A 14,176-nucleotide genomic window follows, 5' to 3' on the forward strand; every position below is an offset into this window, starting at 1 on the left:
GACTGAACCCACGACCCTCCGGTCAAGAGTCCAGAGCCCTAACCACACAATCTCACTGCTCTCAAGTGTTTAACTGTAAAAATACCACAGGATTACATGTCTGTTTACCACGGTAATAATAGGTCGCAAGAACCGATAAGCTTTATTTTGAAAAAGTTAAGGTAACGTTCTCGTGTTTAAACGGGGGCAAATATAACTGAAAAGAAAAGAAAAAAAAAACGTTTTTTTTTATTCAACTGCAACTTCACATACGTAATAAAACTTTATAAAAACTCTTATCTACCGAACACACATACACTTGCACTGTGTTTCATAACATGTAGTCGCATCGTAATGACCAAATCCGCACGGTTCAGTGACGTCAGGGATTTGTGTAACTCGACATAAAAGAAGTGACAACAGCAAGCAGGTCCAACTCGCGCTGCCGATTTATTATAATGATGTTCACAGAACGGGTTCCGATTGGCTGTAGTGGCCCCCTGCACACATGCAGTGCAGCGACCGCTTCGAGATAGGGCGGACTTGGCTTTATAAGGTTTATAGCCCTCTCCTCGCCAGAGTGGAACAAACATTTGTCAAGCGGTTTGATTAATTAATATTGGAGAACCATTCGGGTACATGTGCAGCAATGACATACAAGTAATAACGGCAGTACTTTGAATGTATTAAGTATGTTATTTTCAGTCAGATGCAGTAATGCTACATTGACATTGCTTTTTTTAAATGCAGTCGGAGGATTTATGACAACGACGAGAAGATTTTGAACAACGACAAAATTCGTGTACTCCCTGGAAGAAAGACATATTAGTGATAAGCCATTTCAAGATTTTGACAGGAACAGCAGACGCCGATAATATTAGGCGATGCAACATTCACCTGTGAACTCTTAGCAGGACAAGAAATACCTCGTTTTGGATTGGAAAGCTGCTTAATACAATCTGAAACTTCACTGATCCCTTAACATTAATTTTAATCTGAAAAAAAATATGTATATATGACAAGCTCATCAAATAATTCTGCTGCTGATCATCTGTTTGACTATCAACCCTAGAATGACCAAAGTGGAGAGGAAAGGTATCCCGCTGAGGAGGTCCTCTGCAGAAGACCAAGTCAATGGGTCAATGGTCAATATGTTGGCTCACTCCTTCAGCTCCAGCGCAGTCCCTGACCTCATGAAGGCCAAGAGTTCTGTACAGTTTTCCAGAGAGAACAGTTTCAGGAGGACCACTGAAACAGAAGTCTTTGATGATGGAACCAACACATTTTTCTGGTGAGTAGAAATTAAGTTGACTCTCATGCCTTTGGTGGTAAACAAATATGGTGAACACCTGCCATAGCACTGTCAGTCATATTTATGCAGGCTTGGATATTGAGTGAATGAATATGATAGATTAGACATGGTTTGGATAGACATTAACAAAGCTGGTTTTTTAATGAAAGCTTGTTATTTCATTGGCTAACTAACTTGCCTGTAATTTTCCCAGTCATTTTTAAATTGATGTCAAAAACTAATACCTTGGTGTAAAACTAAAAATATATATTATACGTATAAACTTTCTGTTTAAATGGTCATTTATACCGTCATACGCATTTGCAATGACAAAGTAGACTTGATGTCTAGTCATATTTATGTTCTTTTCTTTCATATTTTCCATTGTTTTTTACACACAGTAGGCTACTCAGTAGCAGTGGTTTAAAATCAAATTTGAATAATAAAAATGAGAATCAATGCAAGATCTGCATAAAACACTGCTTTCCATTTAAACGTTTAAAATACCATTAAGGATTTTTATTTTCGTTTACTGGTTAAACCTTTCCAGCCTTACAGTATCTTGGTATCGTAAATATCTGCCACAGCCTCCTGGGCTTTATCAGAAAACAGAGCGGCCTGTTTACAGTCCCTAAATGTAGTTTACCAGTAGCAACAATAGAGGAACACAACCTTTCCCTGTGAAACCACATTCCCCTCTAATCACCCTTGTCAGCTTGCTAGGTGCAGCAGTAAATTGGTTTAAATCGCAGCTTCAAGGTCTGTTACTTTTAATAAAGAAAACTAGGCAGCCAATTGTACCATATTTGGTTTGTCATTGATTTTTATTAAAGTGGTCGGGACTTAGTGGCTAAGCATTCCAGGTCCACCTACAATTATCCATGCAAGCTAGCCTGAGGGTGGGGATAGAAATTATATCGGTGTATAATCTGCCTTAAGCATTGGAGGTGTCAATACATGTAATATCCCTAACTATGCCTCTTCAGCAAAGTGCTGTGGGATCCTTCAAGACAGATGGGACTTAAGTGTTACGCCTTTCTGAAGAACCGGTTCTGCACAGGTCCAGCCACACTCACACATACACATGCATGTAGGCACATACTGTATACACACACACACACACACACACACACACACACACACATCCCATGCTGAAGTGGTGCACCGTAGGTAGATGTAGTGCTACTGACTTACCCAGATTCTCCCTCGGCATGATTCGCACCTGTAACCGGCCGGGTGCATCTATGAGGTAAACCCAATTGCAGCGCCTGCTGAGCCGCGGTCTATATGGGGTTCAGAAAGAGAAGGCCATGCAGCTGGTATCAGGAGGCAGGTAGGTCCTGTAGCAGTTCAGTTTGGCATTCTGACAGGTGAAGGTCATGTACTAGGCAGGCTATTTAACAAAACTGGTGTCTTTGAAGGTTGCAGTAGCAGCTGTGGAAACATGGTGCTAGCTTAGACAGCGTTTGCTACAGTACTTGCATAACAAGTGACAGGCAGAAGCCATGTACCACTTTTGTGTTTTTATACCTGTAGGAATTATTTTAACATAGGTTTTCGGCTAATGCCTTCAGTGTTCAGATTCAGATGTTTTCTACTTGAGTTACTAGTAGTAGTTATTGAATTTCATTATTTTACCTCTGCGTTAATTGAAAATTGACTATTTTTAGAGCGCTGTAATGTTGAGAGAATTTGGTTTAGTTGTTGCCTTTTTAAAAAAACAATGTTATTCCAAAGATCTTTGTAGGTAGATACAATAGTTACTGTTCGGTCCCAGCTTTCTGTGGAGAGACAAGGGGTAATTTTAATACCCAAAGATCTGGACTGGCTAAATTGAGCAGAGGCCCACTTAATCGGCAGAACTTACTGTACTGGACCTTACTGTCTTTACTGTCTTCTGCACGTATTTTAAGTAGTCTACTGTCAGGTTTGGACTGTACTGTAACAAGCTGTCTTTAGTCTTAGATTTTATTTATTTATTTTGGTTTTGTTACAACCTTCCAATGTACAGTAAAAGCATTCATTTAAAAAAAACAGCCCCTTTGTACATCTATATGTATAAAATATAATGAGTCAGTGCTTGTAAATTCAGACCTGTGATTGGTTAAAACCTTATCATGGGAGCAAAAATAGATTGAACTATTGCCCTAACATTGTTATACCACCGGGCAATAGTCTCCCTCTTACATGTGATTGGTTCACATCACTGTCAGTCCCACCCCTTTTCAAAGGAATGCCCTCCACCTCCACTCCTAAAAACAAGAGAAAATGGCTGAATGAAGATTCTGTGACTTAACAGAAAATGAATTACAAAACATACAAAAGAAAGAAAAAACTTTGATAACTATGCGGTATGAACTTCAGAAACATTTTCTGTTATTTATTTATGTTATTTAGTTATTTACTTCTGCTGTATCAGCTATATTTAAACAAAATACTGTGAAGCCATAAATATTTGCGACCAAAATATTACACCCATAAAACCTATTTTGCTCCAGAAATGTTGGTGGCCTGTTGCACTGATAGTTGTGTATTACTATGCACTAAGATATTCATGCCAAAAATGTTTACGTTGTTTTTCATACACGGAAAACGCATAATAAAAGGCTTGCAAATATTTATGCCTTTTCAGTATATAAATCATATTTACTATCCAACCTTGCCTCTCATGCCTCTTTTCCACTGAACAACCAAACTGCACCAGGGTCGTACCGAGCCCTCGCGGTGCGGTTAAGGAGAGCCTGGGTTGTTTTTCCACTGCCAAGCCGTGCTACTGACGTCCGACGCAGCGAAAGAAAGTTGTTATTAATTAACTCAGTTTGTCAAAAGATGCGCAAACAAATGGTGTTCAAAAATTAATATACCAACGGAACAGCTGTATCTTGTATTGCTATATTTTATATATATATTTAGGAATTTCTTTATAATTCACAATTTTAACTGAATATCGACTTAAGTTCAATTAGTTCTGTTGAAGGGGAAAAAGAAGGTTTTAAAAATATGATTTGCCAAAGATCTCATGTTTTAAGTATAGTTGTTTTTTGTTTGGATGCAAAAAAAAATTATTTTCCGCATTTTCTTTTTTATTAATATAATAAAGGTCGAGGATGAGAAATGTGGTTGAATTTTGTGTTTTTGAGTGTGTGAGTTAAGTGACAGAGAGAGGAAGAATTCGAACTGGATTGTTTGAACAGAGCTCAGTATTGAGGAGCATTATTATTTTGACTGACTCTTAAATATGTACTACAGACTCAGCTCATAGTGGAGAATGAAATGCCTGCGGCTTCGGGCATTATAGCTCCCTGTCAGTAACAATAGTCTTCCCTCGGAGCAATACTTTTCCACTATGGCCCTCATCTAGAGATGCCTGCCTGAAAGAAATGTGTTGGGAAAGGGTTAACTTCTGTTCCTGCCCAAGAAACGCAGGGGTGTGGCTGTGAAACATCTGTCTGATAGTAGTTAGTACTGAAAAAATAAGAAAGATTAGTTAGTACTCCATGTGGGAGTTTTGTTAGGTTTTGTTTTTGTTTTGTTGTTTTTATTTTTATTTCTCTAAATAATACAATCTGCATGAAAATGCTTAAAAAAAATACAATTCTTGTCTCTTGGTCTGCTTCAAAAGGGCTATCGAACCTTTTATACAAGTGAAATCTTTCACATATGGTGGCAGCGGTATGTGTCATTCTTTGCCAGGGGAAAAGTTTTGGAGAGCCCTGATCAGACTCTCATCACCTTGGTCTGACCTACAGTACATTTATTTTAAAATGTACACACACCAGGAAAACCTCATTAAGTTGAGCAGTCAGCTTATTTCCAAGAATGAACCAGGAAACAAACCAACAAAACCTGTACCAGTTTAGATGTGCAATTCCTTTGAAAGTAATGTGTCCAATGCAGGGAACACAAAGTCCAATGGTCCTTTAGTAAAATAGGCAGACATTTGGTTGCTGTAGTTGAACCCTGGAAGGCTGAGCAGTTCTATAAACAGCGCTGTCTTGTAGGGTAAGCTGGTCGCACAGCTGTGTGCTTATCTCATTGAAGGATAAAACCTGTGCTGTGTGGTTGAAGGTGACTGTGCTACTATAGGGATAGCTTTTTGAGATTACTTTACCAGTGCTTGAAACTCACACTAGCAATGCACGATTGGGTTTCAGAACTAAATTAGGTATGTTACTTTAATTATCAGGAGCCAGGAGTTTGATGTTAAATTGTTCTGGCCTTAGCAAAAACAACTTCTATTAGCAAATCTATTCATGCTGTGGTTATGCAATCAGTTCAGAGCTGCTTTTCAAACTCCTGACACCTGCGCTGCATTCAATAGGTTCAACACAGCACTTCCATTGTTTTTGGATGAATTTATGGAAGATTGTGCAGAGTCAGCTGTTTAATGCCTCTGTTGCATTTGCATCGAGAGCCAACACACATGGCTTTAGCAGCAGTGAATTCAAACACGTGCAAGAGTCCTGTACGGATTGAAAACTACGTTGAGAGCATTGTTCCTCAGTACTGTGATTGTTGCATATTGCATGTTTTATTTACAGGTGGCTACTGTGCAGTTTACGCTTTGTAAGCGTTTACGCAGTTTATTATATGTAAGTATTGTTGTAGAGCAAAATAAAATAAAAATTCCAAAAATAGAACAATTTATTTTTTCAACAATTCTTCAACCCAGTAACATTTTTATACACCAAATAAAATAAAAAATAAAAACTTTCCAAAGAAATTATTTCTTCAACGATTCTTTGAATACATATGTGAATGACTCTAGCAGTTTCTTTGTTTTGCAACCCCAGGTGCAACTTGTGCATTTCCATGAGCTCCTGCACCTGCCTTTTCTTTTCCTCTGAAGTCTTACAATTGAAGTACTACTGTTTGTTTTTTCTCTCCAATATGATTTAAGTCTTGTAGTACATATATCATTTTGTTTTATAATGTGCTCTTGGTTAGATAGAAATGTAACCCTGCAAAAGTGCCTAATTTTAGCAAAGTTATCTTATTCTAACATCCCCTTTATGACACGAAAAAAAGGGTTTTATGTTCAGTGTAGTCTATACTGCTGTGCCTTTACAGCTGAGATATTCTCGTGGAAATAGCAAAACTATTTTTTAAAAAAAAGCAGCGTTACATATAGTTCACCTTTAACACAGCGCTATTTGTTCATTATTTTTCTTTTTAAATGCAGTTAAGAAAATATTCCTTAAGGCCAACCGAACAAACAGTAACAAGCTGCAAGCAATGCTGCAGATTCACTTCATTTAAAAGGAAAAATAGTCAATTAATTGCACTGTTAATTTAAATAATCTATCAGATTTTTTTTTTTTTTTTTTTTACGAAAAAGAATGCATACAGATATATTGGTCAAAAAGTCCAACATGTGGGGGAATTACTCCGCAGTCGCCACACTGGTATTGTACCTCCGCCATTTTGAAATGCCCACCGACTAAGTTCCTGAGAGTGTTAGCTAATGATACGAAAGGCTCTCGGCATGCAGGTCATTCAATAGAAAGCGCCATGTAACGCTCTGGAGAGCTCTGAACGCACCCCTGGTCATTTTGATAACACCGTGTAACAATTATTTTTTTTTTTTTGGTTCCTGGGTAGTAAGTGTTATTTCCTAATTGCTTATGCCTCAAAAGTATAGAAAATGGCTATTATTCCCCACAAACTTTGCTTTTGTGACCAGGACAGTGATATTTTGAAATGTACCTATTTCCAATGAGAAAACGGGTGAATTTGTGTCTTTTTCGTTAACATAAAGTCAGAAAAAACAACATATGAATCCAAATTAACATGTATTTATACTAAAGTAATACAATAATCACTACAAAAGATTTAGAAGTGAGTAGATTTTCGAGATTTACGATTATACTGTAAATCACTTTCACGAATCAGCCCCCAAATGTAGTCTCCCATCATGTTCTCGTTATACTGTCCTTGGTAGCGGCGTTCAAAGTCCAGTATATCCTGGTGGAAGCGCTCGCCTTGCTCCTCCGAGTAAGCTCCAATGTTCTCCTTGAATTTATCAAGATGAGCATCAAGGATATGGACTTTGAGGGACATCCTACAGCCCATTGTGCCGTAGTTCTTCACCAGAGTCTCAACCAGCTCCACATAGTTTTCGGCCTTGTGATTGCCCAGGAAGCCCCGAACCACTGCGACAAAGCTGTTCCAAGCTGCTTTCTCCTTACTAGTGAGCTTCTTGGGGAATTCATTGCACTCCAGGATCTTCTTTATCTGTGGTCCGACGAAGACACCGGCTTTGACCTTTGCCTCAGACAGCTTAGGGAAGAAGTCATGAAGGTACTTGAAGGCTGCCGACTCCTTATCTAGAGCTCTGACAAATTGTTTCATAAGGCCCAATTTGATGTGCAGTGGTGGCATCAGCACCTTCCGGGGGTCCCAGCCGTACTCATCATACTTCAAGGCGTCCAGCAAGGTCTTGATGCTGTTGTAATCCTCTTTGAGGTGCACCGAGTGAGCCAGGGGAAGAGACGGGTACTTGTTACCATTATGGAGCAGCACGGCTTTGAGGCTCCTGGATGAGCTGTCAGTGAAGGACAGTATAACGAGAACATGATGGGAGACTACATTTGGAGGCTGATTCGTGAAAGTGATTTACAGTATAATCGTAAATCTCGAAAAACTACTCACTTCTAAATCTTTTGTAGTCATTTTTGCATTACTTTAGTACAAATACATGTTAATTTGGATTCATATGTTGTTTTTTTCTGACATTATGTGAACGAAAAGACACAAATTCGCCCGTTTTCTCATTGGAAATAGGTAAATTTCAAAATATCACTGTCCTGGTCACAAAAGCAAAGTTTGTGGGGAATAATAGCCATTTTCTATACTTTTGAGGCATAAGCAATTAGGAAATAACACTTACTACCCAGGAACAAAAATTGTGTTACATAGTGTAATGTATCTAAACAAGGGGACTTCTGAAAGCCAGGAGTGGATGCAGGGATAGTTCAAGTTTGAAGCCCCGCCATTATGGTAGGCTGCAGTATCTGTGCTTGTTATAAAAATCTGTCATATTATTATTATTATTATTATTATTATTATTATTATTATTATTATTATTATTATATATCTATTTATTTATTTTTGTCGGCATGGCTGCAGGTTGTACACAATGAGGAATGGTGTGAAAATCAATTTAAAATGTACAGATACAGGTGAGGAAAGCAGGTTAAAACAATAATGAAATGATGATCCTTCCCTCTACCTTTCTCTTAGTTGTAACTGGTGCAAAATGTTGGAAAGTAAAATGTTACGGTACTTGGCATACAATTTTATGCATGTCAAAAATTGTTTTGTCTTTTATAAAACAAGTCTGTTTCTTGTCTGCAAATGGCTTTACCCCATGTTATTTAAAAGCAAGTTTTGTTTTTTAAATCCCTTCATTAACAATTGGCCTTATCGCTAAGTAACAGATTGTGAACACGATGACTCAGGAAGGCTTCTTATCCCCTGCTGGGTTCATTCCCCTGTGACTGGTTTGTAATACAGATTTGTTCTTGGAGACTCAGTAAGGACATTGTTAAGAACAAGTTTGAGAGTATCACTTTTGTTCCATACAGTACATGTATATTAATGTCATCCATAGCTACTGTATAACACACTCTAGTGGTAAATTGAAAAATACCAAAAGAAACTTTGTAAAATTCAATGAAAACATTTGTCATTGAATTGTACAGTTTCTTGTAGTATTTCTAGATTAGGGGTGTTATTAGTTTAAACATTTAGATGTTATTCAAGTGTAAAATATTTGACCGTTGTCAGACATATGCAGGCCAAATATAGGTGTTAGCCTAAATGCAGTACACATACAAAACAGGTTTAGGAATGCCATTGTCGACAAGGGAACATAGCGATTACATCACTTCATCAAAATTTCTCAGTCTGGTGAAAGCCTTGAAATGAGCCAAAGTGTATTGTCCAGAGCTGACAGAGTCAGCTTCAGTGTCAAAGCTTGTGCTCAGGAACAGGAGAATGCAGTTAATGACTTTTAAAGTAGGATCATTCATATCCTGTGGACATGACACTCCTTTCTGGTTTGTACTGACACAGAAGTCAAATGAATTTGCTGATTACCTCATCAGATTCATGCACCCAAGTGAAATATCAAGCCAGTATCACTGGCCAGAGCAGGATACATACTAGGCATTTTTGAGATTTTCAGGGTCAATGCTAAAGATATTAAAAGTGAATGGCCATCAACATATTTTAAATGAACTTAATTTACAAAGCAATTTCCAAGACAATGAAACCAAAGTCATATCTCTATCTCAAATGGATCCTGATATATAGCAATTTGAATGTCAATGGAGCTGCTCAAAACCTAAAACTTTTCCATTTAAAAAAAACACCATACATGTACAGTAACAAGTTTTTTTTAAATGTGAGACGAAGATGTCCAGATTTGTCACGGAATTACCCCAATATGTTCTAGTGGTGCATAGACTGAGCTTCCTCTAAAAGTTTAGAATTAAAATCACACATCAACTTACATTTCCTGAATTCTGCTCAATTCACTCTTTAGGTGTGCTTTAGGAAATGTGCATACTCAAAGTCTACTGTAAAGGTCTGCAAATTAGAATTTACAAATGTTACCAGGTTACTGTAGTTTAGCCTATTGCATCCACAACAAAATTGTTGTCGTTTATTGAATATTCTGCTTAAAAATACGATGCCAGAACTCCAATGCAAGTATACCAAACGTAGTCTTATTTGCAAGCAAGGCACAGACTTCTCTCAAGACATCAGGGACTTGGCGAGAATGCATTTGAGTTGCAGTTCAGTTTGTTTTCTGGGCACATTCCCCTGTGAAGGCAAGAGTAGATGCTGCCTTAGGGAAGATGTTCCAAATTTGCTGTACTTCGGAGTCAAACTGATAACCCTGTCCCCGCGGGGATAAGCCCCAGATGGATTTTATTGGAGCATCTTCAGTGCCAGTGAAGCCCCTGGATTGCATCAACCAGCTCCTCCTAGACTGATGCAATCCACAGTGATTCCCCAGTGCTATAAACTGCTCCAATACAATCTACTGTAGCTGTGGCTTATCCTGGCGGGGTGCAAGTTTAAATCAGCCCCATGGTGCTTAATGGGGGGAAAATACTGACTGGTTATGCAAGAAACAGAAAGGGGGGGGGGGGGCATAGCTAGTCATTGTCTTTGCAAAGATTGAAACATTGGTACGTAATTGTTTATAAGGCTATCCTTTGCAAAATCCCAAATTACCTTAATAACTTGTTATTGACCTCTAGTAGTACTTCTAATCTTAGATCTCAGACTGTTCTAAGTGTCACAGTTCCTAAAGTTTGTACGCAATTGGGGAAAAAAGGCATTCAGTTTTCTTGCTCCTGGTCTTAGAATAAACCTCAGGAGGAAGTGAAACTCAGTGTTTTGATATCTCTAAAGGAGTTTAAAGAAAACATTGGCATCTACTGTATGTAGCTGAGACATGTTTTGTTTTGGTCGATGCTCCTTTGTTTTTCGGAATGTGTTTAACTTGTTTGTATTGGTTGTGTCCATTTGAATTGGTGTGTTTTTTGTATTGGGGGGGGGGGATTAATTTTTAATCTCAATGGTACTTTCCTGGTTAAATAAAAAATAAAGTGATCAGAGCATAATAAATTTTACTGTTCCGTTAATAATAAAAGCCAACAAATAACTTACTGAATGACTTTAGTGTCTGGTATCCAGCATGTACTGTAACAATACTCTAATGTCACAATATGATGCTTTGTATGATGTGTAGTTAAATCAAGTGATTATTCTGAATGATCTGGAGTCGGTGGCTAGGAGTCAAAAAGCTGATGTAGATTACAAGAAATCAAAGTCTTATTCTGTTGTCTTTGAAAAAGCAAAACTTGTAACCTAGCATGCTTGTAAAGATTGATGTGGACTAGGGAGTTAGCATGTGTATTACTTTTATATATTTAATTATGTATTATAACATCAAAGGAGTGATATATAACCAAAACATTTTCCATACATACCAAAAAAGCCAACTTAGAAAAAAAATGGAACAGGGCTGTGTAAACATATATTTTCAAAAAGGGCAAAGTTGCAAAATGAAAGTTAAACAAGGCACAATTGGGGCTACCTTGGTCTTCCAGTTTCATTCACAAACCCTAACCAAATGAGCAAGATGGGCTGAATGGCCTCCTCTCGTTTGTAAATTTTGTTATGTTCTTAAGCTGTGGAAACCAGTATGGGAGCACCTCTACACTCAAAAATGTGACACCAATTTACATCCAATGGACAGGATAAATGGATACTTCCTGTATGGAAGTGGAATGTGCTCTTCAGGGTGTCTCATAAATCAGGCATCTTAGGCAATATTCTATAATTTGCAGATCAGGATGTTGTCCGTTTAATCTGGCACCACACGTGAACATGAGATGAATTCGTTCCTCTTTGCTGAAAACCATTTCACACCTGAAAGATGATGCCTGACTTATGGGTCACCATGTATATAAAAGTGTAATCTCCCTGTTGCAAGTCAGTTTCAGTTCCTACAGTATGTGCACAACAGCAAATTTGACAGACTTTAAAAGAGGACTTATGGTTGACATTCAAATTACTGATGTTTTATGAGGAACAGTCTGAAGAAGTGCTCAGGGCCAGTCTAGACAGTACTTGACCTAAAAATGTCCACCCACTGAAGGAATTGTAGACTTCATTGAGGAATGGTCATGTAATCATCCAGACCAGTATTTAAATGCTTTGCAGACACATCTGTGCTTACTGACTGCATTATGGCAGGTGTTTTTTTGACAACCTTGTAAAACTAAATCTAGTTTATCCTTTTAAAGCACCTGTCCAACCTTATTGTCTTTCCTGGACAGCGCTGGCTTGCAGTGCGGCGTGGGTTTGGGTTGTGTTCTGATCTCTTTCCTGGACAGCCCTGGGGTGCAGTGCGGGAGTGGGTTTGGGTTGTGTTCTGATCACTCTTTCCTGGACAGCCCTAGCGTGCAGTGCGGAGTGGGTTTGGGTTGTGTTCTGATCTCTCTTTCCTGGACAGCCCTGGCGTGCAGTGCGGGAGTGGGTTTGGGTTGTGTTCTGATCTCTCTTTCCTGGACAGCCCTGGCGTGCAGTGCGGGAGTGGGTTTGGGTTGTGTTCTGATCACTCTTTCCTGGAAAGCCCTGGCGTGCAGTGCGGGAGTGGGTTTGGGTTGTGTTCTGATCTCTCTTTCCTGGACAGCCCTGGCGTGCAGTGCGGGAGTGGGTTTGGATTGTGTTCTGATTACTCTTTCCTGGACAGCCCTGGCGTGCAGTGCGGGAGTGGGTTTGGGTTGTGTTCTGATCGGTTTCTCTGTCCCTTGTCTCTGCAGGAGGGCCCACACAGTGACAGTGCTGTTCATTCTGACGTGTGCACTGGGGTATGTGACACTGTTGGAAGAAACACCTCAGGACACTGCCTACAACACCAAGAGGTAAGGAAACCTGTGAAAACCTCTGACAAGTCTTCATTTGTTTTGGTGCTGAGCGTTTTTATGCTGGCACTGTGCCTGTAAATTGTTATAATTGACTAGAATGCCTCGTGTGTACTAAGACATCTACTGTGCAAGTTCTGTGGCAGCTTATTAAAATATGCCTGAACGTGTTTGGCGTGAAACAATTGATAATGTTATTTTCCTTGAATTGATATTAGACTGCAGAGATTTACCCCCCCCCCCTCCACCCCCCTCCATGCTGTCACAGTAGGACATGATAAAAGTGTCATGCTGTTTAAAAGCTGACACCTGCTATTAAATTGCATAACTCCCTTCTCTTTCCCTGTTGTGTGTTCTTATTGCACTGCATTCATGTGAGTTGTGAAATGCTAATGTAACACAGGCAATCTTCGAGGCTATTTTATCAAAGCTAATATGAAGGGCTCCACAAAACAACAAACAAATATTTTCATTTTTGTGTACCTGCTCTGTCAATTGTAGTAAATGTTTTGTAGTGAGTTGTGCTTTTCTAATAAATAATGATACATTATTTAGAATGTTAAAAATCTACATGTTTTAATTGTTATAATGCTGCATGCTGATTGGTCAGTCAGTGGTTCTAAGCCATGATATAATCCCCGGTATAGTAACTGTTGAGTAAATCACTAGATCTGTGGCGCTATTGTATCACGGTGCCTATTGAAATAACGGTAATAAAAAAAAAAAAAGATAATTGGCAGTCATGGAATATACCACTGAAGGCATCACTTTTAAGCTGATTGCACTGATGACAATCAATAAATGGATAGAAACAGAAGCTGCATCTGATCATATTTGCAAGAAAGAAAAAGTTAAACCGTCACGCTGAGGTACAGAACTCTAACAATGTTGCCTAGAATATGCAGAAAGGCAGGCACCACACAAATATACACCAAACATTGCATCCGCAGTACCTTAATACAGAAACTGTCCAGCGCTGGATTGCAAGTGAGAGAAATTATGTCCGTCAGCGGTCACAGATTGGAGAGCTCCCTGCAGAGTTATGTCCGTCAGCGGTCACAGATCGGAGAGCTCCCTGCAGAGTTATGTCTGTTAGCGGTCACAGATCGGAGAGCTCCCTGCCGAGTTATGTCCGTCAGCGGTCACAGATCGGAGAGCTCCCTGCAGAGTTATGTCTGTCAGCGGTCACAGATTGGAGAGCTCCCTGCAGAGTTATGTCTGTCAGCGGTCACAGATTGGAGAGCTCCCTGCAGAGTTATGTCTGTCAGCGGTCACAGATCGGAGAGCTCCCTGCAGAGTTATGTCTGTCAGCGGTCACAGATCGGAGAGCTCCCTGCAGAGTTATGTCTGTCAGCGTCACAGATCGGAGAGCTCCCTGCAGAGTTATGTCTGTCAGCGGTCACAGATCGGAGAGCTCCCTGCAGAGTTATGTCTGTCAGCGTCACAGATCGGAGAGCTC

The 14,176-nt window shown here is 39.3% G+C and overlaps 1 protein-coding gene across 3 annotated transcripts in view; it reads left to right on the top strand.

Annotated features, from left to right (window-relative positions):
* Positions 1–366: 366 nt before the first annotated feature.
* The window catches only part of LOC117435009 (phosphatidylserine synthase 2-like), a 50,357-nt gene continuing 36,547 nt past the window's right edge, over positions 367–14,176 (top strand). Inside the window, exons 1-2 of one of the 3 annotated variants that reach the window (XM_034057847.3) lie at positions 367–1,270; positions 12,616–12,717. In XM_034057847.3, coding sequence (XP_033913738.1) covers positions 1,053–1,270; positions 12,616–12,717 — 320 coding nt within the window. In that variant the 5' untranslated portion in view covers positions 367–1,052. Of the gene's footprint in view, positions 1,271–2,448; positions 2,604–12,615; positions 12,718–14,176 lie in introns of those variants that run through there. The other 2 variants (XM_034057846.3, XM_059002733.1) reach the window with 2 other exon arrangements.

Source organism: Acipenser ruthenus, chromosome 28 (genome assembly GCF_902713425.1).
Source record: "Acipenser ruthenus chromosome 28, fAciRut3.2 maternal haplotype, whole genome shotgun sequence".
Lineage (NCBI taxonomy): Eukaryota > Metazoa > Chordata > Actinopteri > Acipenseriformes > Acipenseridae > Acipenser > Acipenser ruthenus.